The sequence below is a fragment of the Alosa sapidissima genome, chromosome 19, assembly GCF_018492685.1.
Source record: "Alosa sapidissima isolate fAloSap1 chromosome 19, fAloSap1.pri, whole genome shotgun sequence".
Classification (NCBI taxonomy): Eukaryota; Metazoa; Chordata; class Actinopteri; order Clupeiformes; family Clupeidae; genus Alosa; species Alosa sapidissima.
In genome coordinates, this window is record NC_055975.1 from 4496860 (window position 1) to 4512581 (window position 15722).

At 48.2% G+C, this 15722-nt stretch overlaps 1 protein-coding gene across 3 annotated transcripts in view; it reads left to right on the forward strand.

Moving 5' to 3' along the window:
- eipr1 (EARP complex and GARP complex interacting protein 1) overlaps positions 1 to 15722 on the forward strand; it is a 35857-nt gene that overhangs the window by 6956 nt on the left and 13179 nt on the right. For all 3 annotated transcript variants that reach the window (XM_042071586.1, XM_042071587.1, XM_042071588.1), the window contains exons 3-6: positions 641 to 773; positions 5725 to 5881; positions 10874 to 10973; positions 14182 to 14318. In XM_042071586.1, the coding sequence (XP_041927520.1) occupies positions 641 to 773; positions 5725 to 5881; positions 10874 to 10973; positions 14182 to 14318 (527 nt within the window). The remainder of the gene's footprint in view (positions 1 to 640; positions 774 to 5724; positions 5882 to 10873; positions 10974 to 14181; positions 14319 to 15722) is intronic.

A 15722-nucleotide genomic window follows, 5' to 3' on the forward strand; every position in this document is an offset into this window, starting at 1 on the left:
AAGCTGGTAGCTGATCTAGCAAAACAGTTTAAGACTGATGTGACCCTTTCAATCTGTTTCTCACCAACACCCCTGCCCCCACCCCCCCCCCCACCAACCCTAACCCGCAATCCACCAATATGGAATGTCTTGCATAACTTGCGAATGTTGCATCCTTTCAAAGGATGCATTTAATGGCCCCTTCAGAAAGTCTGTCAGGACAGAGGTAAAGAGGAGCGGCGGAGAATGTGAAGTCTGGTGAAATCCAAAGCGACGCCTGCGTCTAAGGCTGCACTGATGGCCATATTAAAGGCAGTGTCTCCTTGCCAAGCCAAGGCTCTTTGAACTGCTGCAGGGCATGCATGCTGTGATGTGGGGGAGTTTCTAATAGTCTCTCTCTCTCCCTCCCTCTCTCTCTCCATCACTGCCTCCCTCTCTTTCTCTGTATGACTTTCTCTTCCTGTTTTTTTTCTGTCCATTTCTCCTCTCTTTTTTCCTTTCTTTTCATCTCTGTGTCACTCGCTCTCCCTTCCTCTCCCTTGGCTCTGGCCTCACCCTCTGTGTCAGCACTCCCTCTCTCTTTTCTCTCCTTCATCCACCTCTCTCTCTCTTTCTCTCTGTCGTTCTTTCTTTCTCCGTTCCTCTTTCTGTGTTCCCCCAGATCCACATCATTGACTTTGATGATGAGAATAACATCATTAATAAGAGCGTCCTCGTGCACCCTGCCGGGGAGATATGGCACATCAGCGCCAGTCCTGCCGACAAAAGTGTGCTGACGACGTGCTACAACAAGAGTGAGTGCCTGCTGTCCCCGTCTCACACACTGCTCCATCTCATCTCATCCCATCCCCTCTCCTCCCTGAGCCAAGCTCATTGGCGTCTCACTCCCTGACTCTGCTCTGTGTGTGTGTGTGTGTGTGTGTGTGTGTGTGTGTGTGTGGGTGGGTGGATGGGTGGGTGTGTGTGTGTCTCTTTCTGCTTGCATCCTCCCATAAGCACCCAGTTGTCTCTATCAATAGAATTAATGTGGAAAATCTTTAAAAAATGTAACACATATAGACTGACTGACAACAAGACAAAGAGATGGAAGCTCCACAACAATTAACAGCGTTCAGTGGCAGTGGGAGAGAGAGATCACATTTTAATTGTTCCCAAATATAGTCCTGCTGGAGTCACATGACCTCCGTGGAGTATATTATTCAGCGCTTGTGCCAAGATGCAGGAGTCAGTGACATCTTTTCATTCCATTTAGCCATTAATTATCTGTAGTGCGAAAAGGCAAATATTTACATTTTTACTTTTCTCAACCTGTAAAATGCATTCCATTGACTGAAACATATTGCAGAGGTTTGGGGAATTCAAATAATTCACTGAGTCATCTATTCTGATCATTCTTTAATGGATTTGTGTAACAAAATAAATATTCCCCTGGAACCCATGCTTATCAAAACTAGATGTACCGCAAAGCGTTAAAAAATATGACCTCCAGTCAGTCCTGCACATTCTCTCCGTGTGTGTGTGTGTGTGGGGGGGGGGGGGTAATGGGGTGTGTGTGTCTGCTCGCCTGCATGTGTGTGTATGTATCTTTATGTGTGTGTTTGTGTGTGTTCATGAGTGCGTGTGTACTGTATGTACACATGTATTCATTTATTGGGGCAGGCAAATTCCCGGAAGTTGGACCACTCATGGAGCTGTGGTTATCAACTCTCTGCTAACCCCATAGAACGCAATCCTAAATGAATTTTTTTTTTTTTTTTTTTTTTTGAACTTCATATACCATATATCCTGTGCCGACATTGTAGTTTCTGTATTAGCTACATAAACAATAGAGGGCAAAACTGGCTCAACTATATATACAGTCTATGTGAACTATCTATCAGACAAGTTACAAGAATCAGTTCTATGGCTAACGTCACAAAGTTACGTGCGAGTCTGCGCAGTGCGATGGGAAGCCAACTGAAAAAAACCTTCAGTGCCTTCCCATTGAAAACGACTGAGTCTGTTCGTCCATTTCTTTTACTGTCTATGGTGCCCCCCACTACCCCCCGTGAATGGAATTCCACAAAACTTGACATGCAGTCAGAAGGTGTCATAATGATCCTACACTCGTTTTTGCTTTTTCATTTTTAACTAGGTGGCACTATACATCAAATGAGTGGTTATGGGATGGGTTGACATGGCCCCTTGAGACCAACATACAAAAAAAATGTGGTCCTCCTAGGCCCTACGGTTCTCGAGAAATTCACAGAAAACTGTGTCCACCCTACCCTCCTTTCGTGGGTCCAGTCCGGCGGGGTGGCGACAGATCAAAACAAAAAAAAATGGTTCTGTGTCATCCTTGTGGGGCTACATGTCCACCAAGTTTTATGCACCCTGGTTTTTCAGTGTCCCGAGAATCGTTGATGCAAAATGCAAAACCTATATGGCTGCTGCTTCGCTGCACGGCGGTCATAATTATCTCTGACCCTATCCATTTCCCAAGATAATGACTTTAAATCCTCCCGTGTACTAGTTCTATTTTACACCTACCAAGGTATTTATTACCATTCTTCAATGCTGAATGTCTCCAGAGTCTATGAGAGTCAATACTTGTGCAGCTCCACAGGTTTTCTGTTGAGTTTAGGTTGCCATGGCAGTAGCTTCATTTTTGTGGGTAGCTAACCTTTTTGTGTTGATTTTAATTGTTGTCTTGGAAGCCCCAAAAAGCCCAGTTAAACTCTGGCAGAGGCTGAGACGGATCTCATATCTGCTGGGATTTCATGGTGTCCATGGTGCCATCTCCTCTGGCAAACTGTCCAGGATCTTTAGGCGAAGCATAACCATGCATCACATTGATGATTAGCTGGTTTTGGGCATAATTATTTGTTTTTTTGTACGCCAAACCCAGATAAGCTTTTTGTTTGCTTCAAAAAAAATATTTTTAAAAATCTAAATGCACCTCAGAACCCAGGCCGATTAAATGTCTCAGTCACAACTGGCTGGAATGTTGAAGCTATGCTATTTTATACTACCAACCCTCAAAAACATGTGGTTATGGATATGACCTCTGATTGTAGTTTGGAAGTCTGTCTTGACCGCAAGGTGACTTGTAACTGCTGTAATCTGCCCACCACTTGTTCCATTCCACACGCTGTGTTTGCGGTCAAGACAGACACATTCTCTTGTCAGATTTCTAACATCTCCATTTGCTGCAATCTTGTAGATAATTACCCTGACTAATTATTGCTCTTTGCCCACGTTTAGCTATTTTCTGATTGGCAACTCAAAACCCTTTTGTCTCGTATCATTACTGTGATCGTTATTGTATGGATGGATGACCTGGGAAATTTGTCATATTTATATCCAAATGAAACAGGAAGGCTTGGGTGCCAACTTAAGTTTCATTGACACTCATAGGAGCTATTTTAATCGTTCAATTCATTTATCAGTATTTCTTTGGGTGCCATTAATTTTTGACACCGTCCTGAGGAAATTCATTTTCATTTTTTCCCCTTTAATTAATTTACTGACATAAAGCTTATGCGTTTGTCGATATCTGGAGTGACAGATTGAGACTTTAACCAGCAAAGAGTTTTCAACAGTCCCCTTTGCACAGATTTAACTTTATCAGGGGTGCCAGTGTTAGTAGAGGACACTGCACTCCACATTTCCAGTTTTTACTCATGCGGGATGTCATGAGCTTTTAGCTGCCTACATTCATAAGGTGGTGTGTCCGTTGCATATACTCTCAAATGCAGTATTTCTGCACTATGGAAAAAGAACACACACAAACGGCCCAAACCACTTCCCCGACTCTGTCACACTGGCGGCCATGCTAATGGAACATGTCACATTTTGGCACTCCCTCTGTCGCCGGAGTTGCCACGAGGCAATTAAAAAATTAAATGAACAAGAAGAAATGATTTGGAGGAAAAATGTAATTAAATTTTGAGTTTATTAGAGACTGACGCCCGTGGCCTTGGCTGGTCTCTGACAATCCAAATAATGGCTAACCCATACATGCGTATACATATACGCCATACCCCCCACCCCCCTTTTCTCCTTCTCTAAAGAGTAGAAACGAAAACAAAGAAGCTGAGCGTGTGCATCTCTCCTCTGCGGGCCTCATTGTGACGAGGCAGATACGGCGAGATGTCAGAGCAGAGTTCAAAAGCGAAATGTAATTACCGTGACATCCAATCTAATGGAGCGGGCGCGAGTCAAAGGCGCCGGGTGCCCCCACATCACCCGCTATTCCACCCCACCCCACCCCACCCCACCACCACAAATTCCAATCCGCTATCTGATCAGAGTGAGCACCACGCTGACAGCAGTGTCATCGCCCCACATCGGCGCAGTTCTGCCAAAAATAATACGGAAAAATAGGAGTGGTGGTTGGAGTTTCCTTAGTTGAGTGTGCAGTGAGGGTTAGTAGTTAGCAGTAGAAGTCATAAGCTATTGGTGGGAGTTTTGGTGATAAGCTTTTAGCAGAACCCTGTATAGATGTTTTGTTGTGATGACATATAGCACATTCCCATTGATGGTAGACGTTGTTATGAAACCAGAAGAGGTCTGCTTGTGTGTGACTAAAGCCTTAGATCCAGCAGCATCTACTGATGATGACTTACCTGGAGTCACCAGAGACATTTGATAAGGAAAGACGAAAGCAGACAACCCGCTCATATCTGCGTTTCATACGGCGCCGATCAGAGTGTTTGGCACAAGAGAACATGCATGCCTACACTGAGAGGTGCAGAGCAGAGCAGAGCAGAGGGCTGCACACGCACACACACTTATAGAACAGGCCTCTAGGGGGAGTAGACTCACAGATGTATGCCTTAGATGGGCTAGTTACTGAGGTGGCTAATATCGACTGAGACACACACACAAACAATGCACAGATACAAAGAAATACACACTGAAAGAACATGTAAAACTCACCAAGCAGACATACGCTTGTTTATCTAAGAGAACCATTGTTGGCATGCCAGATACTCTGGCTGTGATAAAGCCCCTTTATGAACCATAAGTGTTTTTGTGCTGCACAGGGGGATTGTCAGTAAACTTGGTACAAAGCTAAAGTTGTTTCCCATAACAGTTTTCTAAAGATTTTTAGATTTAACATTTATCACACATGGAGTTGATAAAGGCCTTTTGCATTTGGACTGGAGACTTGTAACAGTGGCTATCTACTGAGGAGATAACAATGGGTCTAGCTCCCACTGAGACGCATTATCAAAGTTTTGCTTTAGTGCTGCGTGGCTGCATTTTATCAGCAGAAGTTTATACACCCCCCCCTCCCCCCCCCATGGTCGATTGTTTGTGTTATGCTTTGGTATTCTTTGTGTATGTATGTGTGTGCCGCATTCGTTTGTCTATGTCCCTGTTTCCTGTGTCTGTGTTTTTGTCCTATTTTCTGTGGGTGTTGATTGCATGCACTGTTGCTTGTATTCTCTGCTGTGTTGTGTGTTTGTGTGTGGGTGTGTGGCCTGTCCAGTGCCCTCTGTGATACTTGTACTCTGCTGAATGCAGCGTGCGTGCACATGCTACTTTGTGCTCAGCAGTGCACATAGCTTACTGTATTTCCTGTGAATTGTATTTTGGGATTGTACTTGTTTTCTATGTGTTGTGTGTGTGTGTGTGTGTGTGTGTACGTGCGTGCGTGCCCGTGTGTGTGTGTGCGTGTGTTGTAAGCATGTGTGTGTGTGCTGTGAGCGTGGAGTGTAACCCTGTCTCTGCTCCCTGTGCCCTGCCTGTGGTGGCCAGCCAGCGAGAGCCGGGTGGTAACGTGTGCAGCCGTGTGGAGGATGCCCCCGGAATGGGAATCAGGCAGCCATGAGTCCCCCGACGATTCATCAAACAACCCACAGACCCTGGAGCTCCTCTGTCACCTTGACAACACAGCCCACGGCAACATGGCCTGGTATGCTGCGCGCTATCGATTTAACCCTACAGCTACCTCCACTGCTGCCTGCACACTCTCTCTCTTTCTCTCTCTCTCTCTCTCACTCTCACTCTCTCACTCCTCCCTTGTTTTTCTTGTACTGTTTCTCCCTCTCTCTGTTGCTTTTCCTTTTCTACTGGCTCTTCTCTTCTCTCAACCTCTTGGTATCTCCGTCTGTGCATCTCCGTCGGTCTGTTCTGTCTTAGTCCATCTTCTATTTTGGTCTTGCCATTGCTCTCTCTCTCTCATCCCTTCTCTGAGTTCATTCCCATCATGGTCTCACTCCATCTCACTATCCAGCTCTCTCCTTGTCCTCTGCCCACCTCCCACAACTTCCTCCATGTCTCTCTCTCTCTCTCTCTCTCTCTCTCTCTCTCTCTCTCTCTCTCTCTCTCTCTCCTCTCTCTCTCTCTCTCTCTCTCTCCCTCTCTCCCTCCCTCACCCTTTCTCTATCACGCTTCCTCATTATTTCATACAGTAAGATGAAGCTTTGAAGCTTTTGTTGAGTGGCCTTGCTTGCATTTGTTTTGTGCAGGGAAAGTATTGACTGACCTACATATGGCAAGGCTTAGCCAGAGCGCACACGCCTTTTGTCTTAGCCCCACCGTGGATAATATCATGTGCATCCAGTTCACAATGGCAGAGACTGAGAGACTAAACGCTACCCCCTCTCCATCTCTCTCTCTTTCTCTCTCTCTCTCTCTCTCTCTGGCTCTGACTTTTCTGCCCACTGGCAGCTACCAGTGTGTTCCCATTGGAAAGGAAGCGTTACTGGAGTCGGCACATTCTGATAGAATTTCCATTTGATGTGTGAATAAAAGAATACTAGCCCCTCCCTCCCCCTCCACTCATCCTTACTGTTTTTTTTTGGTCATTTTCTTTCTTGCAGAGCCGCTTTTCAATTGAAATTAAACAAAAGAGTCCAAATCTCCTCTGCCCTCGCCCTCTCTCTCTCTCTCCATACCGCCGTAAGGTCAACAGAGTGGTGCTCTGCACAGTGCTCGAGTTTGAGTGCCCTTATGTCCACGTGTGGGGTCAAAGTTCACAGAGGACGCCGTGGCCCCTGGGCCAATGAGCACAGGTGTGTCACAGGTATGTGTTGGTGCCCTGCATTCTCACGTAACCCCCCCCCCCCCCCCCCCCCCACTCCTCCTCCTGTGCGCTGGCACCTTGTGAGTCACTGGCGTCTGCTCACGGGCTCCCGCCTGGCAAGTCAGCACCTGCCCCAGCACCTGCTGTCGTCCAGGAGCTGCTTCCTCGCAGGCGCCTGGCCTGGCCTAGCTGCCCCCTCCACCCCTGCTGCCCCGGTCAGACCTGGGACCTGACGGCTGCAGCGTGATGGGAGGGTGCCGAGGGCTGTGGCAGGTGTTGATTGGTTCGCTCAGGTGTTGGTGAGTGCGTGGTTCAGGGCTGGCATGCATGTGTACGTGCTAACGGCTCCCCCAGCTAAAGGGTGGCAGCTGGTCAGGGCACACCTTCCGCTCTTGTCTGTCAGAGACTTCCAGAGGAGGGGTGTCACCTGAGGGGTGTGTGTGTGTGTGTGTGTGTGTGTGTGTGTGTGTGTGTGTGTGTGTGTGTGTGTGTGTGCGCGTGTGTGTGCGCGTGTGCGTGTGCGTGTGCGTGTGCGTGTGCGTGTGCGTGTGTGTGCGTCTGCCTGCACGTGTGAGAAATCGAGCAAGAGAGCCAGGGAGTGTGAGACATGGTGTGTTTGACTTCCCTTAATAATATCTTTGGTTCTAACAGCATTCTAAAATTTTAATCTGTAAGATTGAAATTAAGCACTGTTTGATTTGTTTCTCGGTTATATATTGGGAGGGAGGGAGAGATTATTGGGTTACTGAGTTTATGCATGCATGCTTTTGTGTTTACACACATACAGTATGTGGCTAAGCATTTGTCTGTGTGTGTGTGTGTGTGTGTGTGTGTGTGTGAGTGAGAGTTTGTGTGAGTGAGACGTTATATGTGTATGTGAGTGTGTGTGCATGTGGATTTTAGCAGTCGATGCTTGGCAGAGAGGACCAGTGGAGTGGAGCCCTGTGGGGGAGATTGATGGGGCTGCTGCCGCTTCCCTCTCACCTCCAGAGCTGTGAAACTCTCAAGGGCAGGGGACCGAAACAAGCTCTGTGTGTGTGTGTGTGTGTGTGTGTGTGTGTGTGTGTCTGTCTGTCTGTATTTTTCAGTGTGTGTGTTTGTCTTTGTTTGAGTGCGTGTGTGTGTGTTTGTTCTGGGTGTCTGTGTAGGTATGTATCGGCTCTATTTAGTTTGGCATGGGATGTTTTTTTCCCCTTTATTTGTGGTTTCTTTATTCTCCCACATGTGTGTCTTTGTATGTGTGTGTGTATGCGTACAAGTTTGTTTGTATGTGTGTGTGTATGCGTACATGTTTGTTTGTTTGTGTGTGTGTGTGTTTGTTTGTGTGTGCCTGTGCCTGTGCCTGTGCCTATGTGTATGTGTATGTGTATGTGTTTGATGAGCATCCTGTAGCATGCTTGCTGCTGCTGTACTATTGGCTTTTTGAAGATGGATTGCCTCGCTCGTCCGCCCGCCTCCCTGATCCCTCTCCGGCAGCCCCACTCCATCTCCGTCTGCGTGCTCTGATGGAAGCACTCCTGCAGCCACGGCCATCGAGCACCCCAGCACCCAGCCCTGGAGCCCCCCAGCCATCGAGCCCCCCAGCCCCCCAGCCCCCCAGCCCCCCAGCCCCCCAGCCATCGAGCCCCCCAGCCCCAAACCCACCGCTCCATTCCCCCAACACATCTCAGCTGGCTAGCCTCGTGCTGTGATTGTCCCCTCTTTGTTGCCAATGCCGAAAATCAAATGGAGGAGAATGGAGGTATAGATTCAGAATTATTTTGCAGACAGTCTCAGGTTTTAAAGCTGGTCCTTTGAAGAGACCACACAAAAGCGAGACGCCAAACAAACAAACAAAAATAAATAAATAAAAGAAACATTAAAAGACAGGGTTTTTTTGTTACCACCCCGTTGTTGTTTTCCTCTCTATTTTTTTGTGTCTTTTGTTGTTGCAGCCCTTAGGAGTGTGGCGTCTCGTTTTGGTGTGACGTGCATCAGCGAATCGATAGCGATTGAGCATTTAGCGCCAATCGGGCGTTGGCTAAGAGTCAGGAGGAATTTTAGATGATCATCAGGCGAAGAGATTTCTGACAGTCGGTGTGATTGGGCGTGGGGAGAGGGTGGAGTGTGAATGGAGGTTGGTGGGGGAGCTTTTGTCGTCTTGGTAATCACAGCGCGAGTTGCACACAGTTGGGCCTCTTAGGGAATCAGTTGGAGTCCAATGCGGAGCGCAAGCCACACATGCACACTTGTGCGCACACGTATAAATATATAGGTCAGTCAATATGCCCAGCAGAGATGGAATAATCACAGTAGGGGTCGACAGGGGCTGGGGCGGCCCACCAAAACAATTGATGCCGTGCCCATTTCTTCTGTGTGGGCGACTCTCCGCGCCTTGCCTCCATCTCTAATCCATCCAGGAGACCAGATGCACCCAGTAAACCTACCCACTCACCCACTCACCCACTCACCCACAACCCTCAACCCCCAACTGGGTAATGCGACCGTGGACATTTGAATCCCCTCATCCCGGCTTCAGCGGATTTAAAAGGCTGCCGCAATAGGTGCCGGCGTGCAAAGAGCCAATCGCGTTTACAGCAACGATGGCCCGTGATGAGCAAGCGCATCCCGAACTTTCATTTTAATATGCATGGGGCCTTCAGAGAGAGCTGGAGAGAGCGAGGGGAGAGAGACCATTTTAGCCATTTCAGGACATATTTACATATTCACTTCAATCAAAGATGCAAAGCCTCTGTTCTTCAAGGTCAAATGCACATGACTTATGTTCTTTAATCCTCCCGCCCTTAACTTATGGGTCTGGCATAATAACACGGCCATAAAAGTGAGTCGCCTCCGTTCTTATGAATTAATTGATACTATTGGGAGGCCCGCACTTATAAATCTCAAAGCACTGAATAAATTGAGCTGGATTGGGGCTAATTCTTTTTTATGGAATAAACGGCCGGCAAGATGAGCCAGTGACTGGCAGGGGGTTTACCGGGATGATGCACCTGACCGCTCAAGACCCCTGACTCCCAGCACCTTGGGTGGGCCAGAGAGAGAGAGAGAGAGAGAGGGAGAGGGTAAAAAAACACTCCACTGCTGCCACCAGTGCCACTCCTCTGCTCAGCGATTTATATCCCCCATAAATGCTTATTCTACCCTGGCTTCTCTCTTTTTCAATCGTGCTGCCTATCCATCTATCTCTCTTTCCCTCCTTCTCTCTCTCTCCCCCCCCCTCTCTCGGTATCCTCCCTCTCACCTCCTTCACAAGTAAAAGCATGCAAATGACAAGAGCCGGATGGAATCCTAAGTAGGATTTCTTCTTGCCTCCTCTCTCTCTCTCTCTCTCTGTACCCCTCTCTCTCTCTCTCTCTGTTCCTCTCTCTCCTTCCACCGTCCTCATCAGCCCACTGCAGTGCAGACGGCTGCCGTTGCTGCTGCTGCTGCTGCATCTGGCACCGGGGCTGCTGGGTAATTAGGCGGCTGGCGGCTGGAGCTTGACGGCACTGGAGTCTCCGAGGAGAGAGAGAGAGAGAGAGAGAGAGAGAGAGAGAGAGAGCTGCTGCCTCACATGCTTTTGAGGACACCGAGGATATAATGCGCAAATATATAGGCTGCCAAGCCAAGCTTTGGCCCATAACTCAGCCAGGCTTGATTGATGTTGAATGTCACCTGTGTGCTTAGTTAAAAATCTGCCCATGTGATGGTGGCCTTGGTGAGATGGCACTTCACTTCAACCATAAAAGGCCAGGGAAATGGAGGAGTGGGAGACTGCTCATTGTGGTAATTTCAGTACACTAACTCACCTCTATCTGTCTCTCTCCCTCCATCACTCTCTTCTTGTCTCTTTCTGTCTCTCCCTGCCTCTTTCTGTCTCTCTCTGGTTCTCTCCTGCAGTGTGTTATGGGAGCCCATGGGCGACGGCAGTCGTGTGATCTCTCTGGCCGATAACCACGCGGTGCTGTGGGACCTTCAGGAGAGCTCCACCAAAGCCGCGGTGAGACGCCGGCTGCCTCATTATCTGATAACCACAGAACAGCACAGAACAGCACAGCACAGCACTGCACCGCACTCTGCCTCTCCGGAGCTCCACTCCGAGGGGAACAGAGAGAGAGAGAGAGAGGGGGACAGAGAGAGAGAGAGAGAGAGAGAGAGAGAGAGAGAGGGAGGGCAAAGGGGGTGGGAGAGATAGAGAGAGTGGTGGGAGTAGCATTGCATAAATGCTTCAGTGAATTTGTCCCTACTTAAACAGCACTTTCCACCACCGTCTCTCTTAGTTTCTCTTTTTCATTGATGCTGTGTTGGGTCCACGGCTTTATAACACCACACGCTTCAATGACACAGACTGCCCACTGCCTGGCCATGGCCTTCAGAGCAGGTGGCCTTTACCATAGCTTGAATCGTCTAAAAGTCATATCAAAAAGCTGATGTTTTAAAGTTGGTAAATTGCTTCTTTTCCTTTTAAGTTCAAAGCCTCTCAATTAAAAAAGGTGTGTGTGTGTGTGTGTGTAGCAGTAGTGTGTGGATGATGGGCCGAGGTTGGTCCCTTACTTTCCTATTAGCAGTGGTCTGCAGTGTGGAGGCCACTCGTTAATAATCCCTCCGCCATCGTTAGCAATTAATGCCGGGGAGAGGAACCCTCAGAGGGACCGAGCGTGGCCTCGGTCTGGCAGGACGCAACCCTGTGACTTGACATTTGGGAGTGTGTGACGGCGTGCTGCAGCGGACCTGTGAAAACATCAGCCTTTCACTTCTCCCCCCTGCTCTCACACATAGAGTCATAAACCACACACACACACACACACACACACACACACCACACAGAGAGAGACAGAGTGAGGTTAGGCGAGAGGGCTGTGGTCGATGCCACGCACAGACCCCTTGTGAGGTCACACTAATGTCAGCTTTGCATGCTGAACAGAGAGGGGAAGGCAGGGGGGGGGGCGGGGGGGGGGGGGGGGGGGTTATCGAGTGGCAAGGCCTACTGAGGGCACTTCACCCATTAAAAATGGAGGGAGGAGGGCGAGCGGAAAAAATAGAGAGAGCAGCCAGATTCCTCCACTGCTGATGAGAATGCTAATCTCCTGCAAGCAGACCCCTCTCCCTCCCCATCCCACCTCAACATCACGGCACAGCACCCCCTTCACACACACACACACACACACACATACACACGCACACACACACATACACACCCTCACATCACACCCCCTCCCTATCTCCTGCTTTCTCATTCGCACACTCACTCTCCCTGCCACTGCCTCCCTCTTCTTCTCTCTCTCTCTCTCTCTCTCTCTCTCTCTCTCTCTCTCTCTCTCTCTCCTCCATCCCCACATCCCGATTTGCATCTGAAATGCTGCCGTTGATGTGTTCATCTGCGCTTCAGCCCCTGCCACTGCCTGGATTAGGCTTCCCATGAAAGCAGAGCACGTTCCCAGAGAGAGAGAGAGAGAGAGAGGGAGAGAGAGAGAGAGACAGAGAGAGAGAAAGAAAGATAGAGGAAGAGAGGGGATGAGAGAGAATTGGATAGACATGAAGACAGACTGACAGACAGAATGCTGTGGGGAAGATAGAGAGAGTAGAGAGGGGGAAATGACAGAGGGAGGGAGAGAGGGAGTGAGATAGTGAGGAAAGGATGGACAGCCAGAGACTTGGGGAGATGTCGAGAGAGAGAGAGAGAGAGAGAGAGGATTAAAGGAAAGAGATGATGGTGATAGTGGGTCTCAGCGCAGGCCCGTGCAGGAGAACCTGCCACCCTGGCAGCCTGGCCAGATCCTATCCAAACCACTGCCATCTCAAGCCGTTCATGACTGGTGACCGCCACTTTCTCTTAACAGCCACCGAAAAGCGCGGCACTCGAGTGAACGCCCACCACCGTGTCGGTCCAGCACCACCTCTCGGTTTGTTTTGCGAACGCCGTTTCTGTTAGTGTTTTCACTATTTGTTATTTTCCTTTTTTTTTCCCCGATGGCCGTCTGTTGCGAGGGTCGAGAATGGTGGAGCTCTGTGTGAAATAATGAGGCCGAGCACAGCGGGAGCAGGAGCAGGAGCGGCAGCGCGAACCCTCGGATCGATACGCCCCAGCGCAGGCTTTGTGCACTGGCCTGTCTCCAGCAGGCGCGGCTGAATCCAACACTACCAAGCACCAGCACCAGCACATTCAAATCATAGACTTAAGAGAACAAAATATAGAGGGGAAAAGGAAACAAAACAAATCCAGGTCCCTTTTCTATGGCCACAAAGGTTCCATAGGAGAGATTTCTAGATCCAGTTCTGGGTGTTTTTATATATTTATTTAGAATTATTTAGATTTATTTGTCTATTTGCAGGGGAGCTGTGGCGCACTTGGCTGTGGCGAGCGTCCGTCCCACATTCAGGTCCAAGTGCCCACGGGGTCCCAGGGTCTTTTCCCAATCCCACCCTGTGTCTCTCTCTACGGGCTAGAACTGTGCTGTCTAAATGAATGCAAGTCCCCAAATGTCAGGGGATGTCAGTGACCATGCCAGCACTGATGGGCAGTTAGTACCACAACCACTGTGCGTGCGTGCATGCGTGCGTGTTTGTGTGTGCGTGTGTGTGTGTGTGTGTGCGTGTGTGTGTGTGTGCGCGTGCGCGTGTGTGTGTGTGTGTGTCTTTTGCAGTCATATTATGTGCAGCTATTATTGGCGAGAGAGGCTTGTGTCTTTGTAATTCATGTCAGTAGTGTTCCTCAAGAGCTCTGACAAATAGAGCCTGCTCATACTTTGCATCACTTAAGCCTTTATGTTTTATACCCACATTTATAGTGAATGGCTTTTTATTCCAATGCTCTTTTCTATAGCCCGTCGTGACTATTGAATCCTCCATCGTGCTCAGTCAAGGTCACTAGAACATCACAGCACATCACAGCACTCCTCCACTGAATCCCTACAATCCCTACATACCCTAAGTGTTGGGAGATCTCCAGTCACGTGCACCTTTGTGCTTTGCGTCAATAGTGTACCTGACTCCCCGGCGAGAGGCTGTTTGTTCATGCAGAAGAGCCTGAGGTGGTCTCCCGTATGGTATGAGGTGCGCGCGGTGGCTGGGGGGACTCCCACACGTTTACGCTCTGCTCTTCTGTGCTGTCCTCCTGGGTTTTTCCCAGTAAGGCTAGAGGTGAACTAATGCGGATCGATCTCCCCCCCCCCCACACACACACACACCTCCCACTTGTCTCCCTGCAGGTTTCCAGCAGTGCCACCCTGGAGGGGAAAGGGCAGCTGAAGTTCACTTCGGGCAAGTGGAGCCCGCACCACAACTGCACCCAGCTGGCCACGGCCAACGACACGGCCATCCGCGGCTGGGATCTGCGGAGCATGAGGTAGCGTCATGTCAGTCTGTCTGTCTGTCCATCTGTCCCTATCTGCTGTTTGTTCTCTCTCTCTCCCTCCCTCCCTCCTGCCTTCATCCTCTCTCTCTTTCTCTCCCTCTCTCTCTCTTTCTTTCTTTCTCTCCCTCTCTCTAGCTCTCCGTCTGTCCTGCTGATTTACTTCTGTCATAGATTGTTCTAGAAATTGTAAAATCTTTTCCCAATACTCTTGTGAATGTTTGTTTGTGAACAAAACAAATTTTCAAAGCTACCTTTGAAAAATATTTCCCAATGCAGGATGACACAAATAATAAATTAATTTGCATAATTTTTCAATAATCAGCCATTTTGACAACATTTACAACAGAATGCCTCTGTTTACAAAACAGCAAGTAGCCTATAGTTTCCGACGTCAGGAAAAATGACTTTGCCAAGAACAGTTTTCATCACTGATCTCAGGTATTCAGGACGGCGCCTCTCCCAAACTCTTTTTCCTTTGAAGAGCCTCTCAGATCACTTTAGTATCTTTTTCCGCGTCACGTTCGCTGTCACTCAGAAGGGGAATGGCGGATGTGGTGTACAGCGGTCTATTGGCTAATTAGCAAAAGGGATGTAACGATTACCGGTATAATGGTAAACCGCGATAAAAATGTTGACGATAACAATTACCGTTTTCTTTTGAAATATCATAACCATCACGGTTGATTACCGCGGTGTTGAAACCGTGTGTTTAATTCTTCTCAGCTTCATCTGAGCCTGCTTTTTGACATACAGTAGGCCTGGTACAATGAAACAAAACTGGTAGCCTACCCTACTGATTCTGATATCTAATTTATGGATTTAACTGAGATTCGGATTAGGCTACACCTGATTTTAAAAGGCGGAACATTTTCACCGCAAAACGTGCTCTGTATCATTTAGCCACTCTGCGTCTTTTTATGTTTGCGTCCACATTAAATCCATTCCACTCACGTTATCAGGAGAACACAGTAGCCTAAAGTTTTATTTTGAATGCTTACTTTGGTCTCACTCATTGGACACAAATAACAGAAATAGCAAACTCCAAGTCATGGTAGGGTAAGTTAAGCTATAAGCATATAAGCAATAATAACAATTAACAATTAAACATGAAAAAGTGAACGGGACACAAACTATTTCAGCTTGACTACTTGACTACACTTTTAAAATACCATGATAATACCGAAAACCGTGATAATTTTGGTCACTATAACCGTGAGGTTAAATTTTCATACCGTTACATCCCTAATTAGCAATCCGATGTACCGCTGTGTCGTATAATCATGACCTATCCTGTGTGTGTGTGCGTGTGTGTGTGTGTGCGTGTGTGCCTTTGCCTGTATGTATGTATGTATGTATGTATGTATGTATGTATGTATGTATGTATGTATTTGCCTG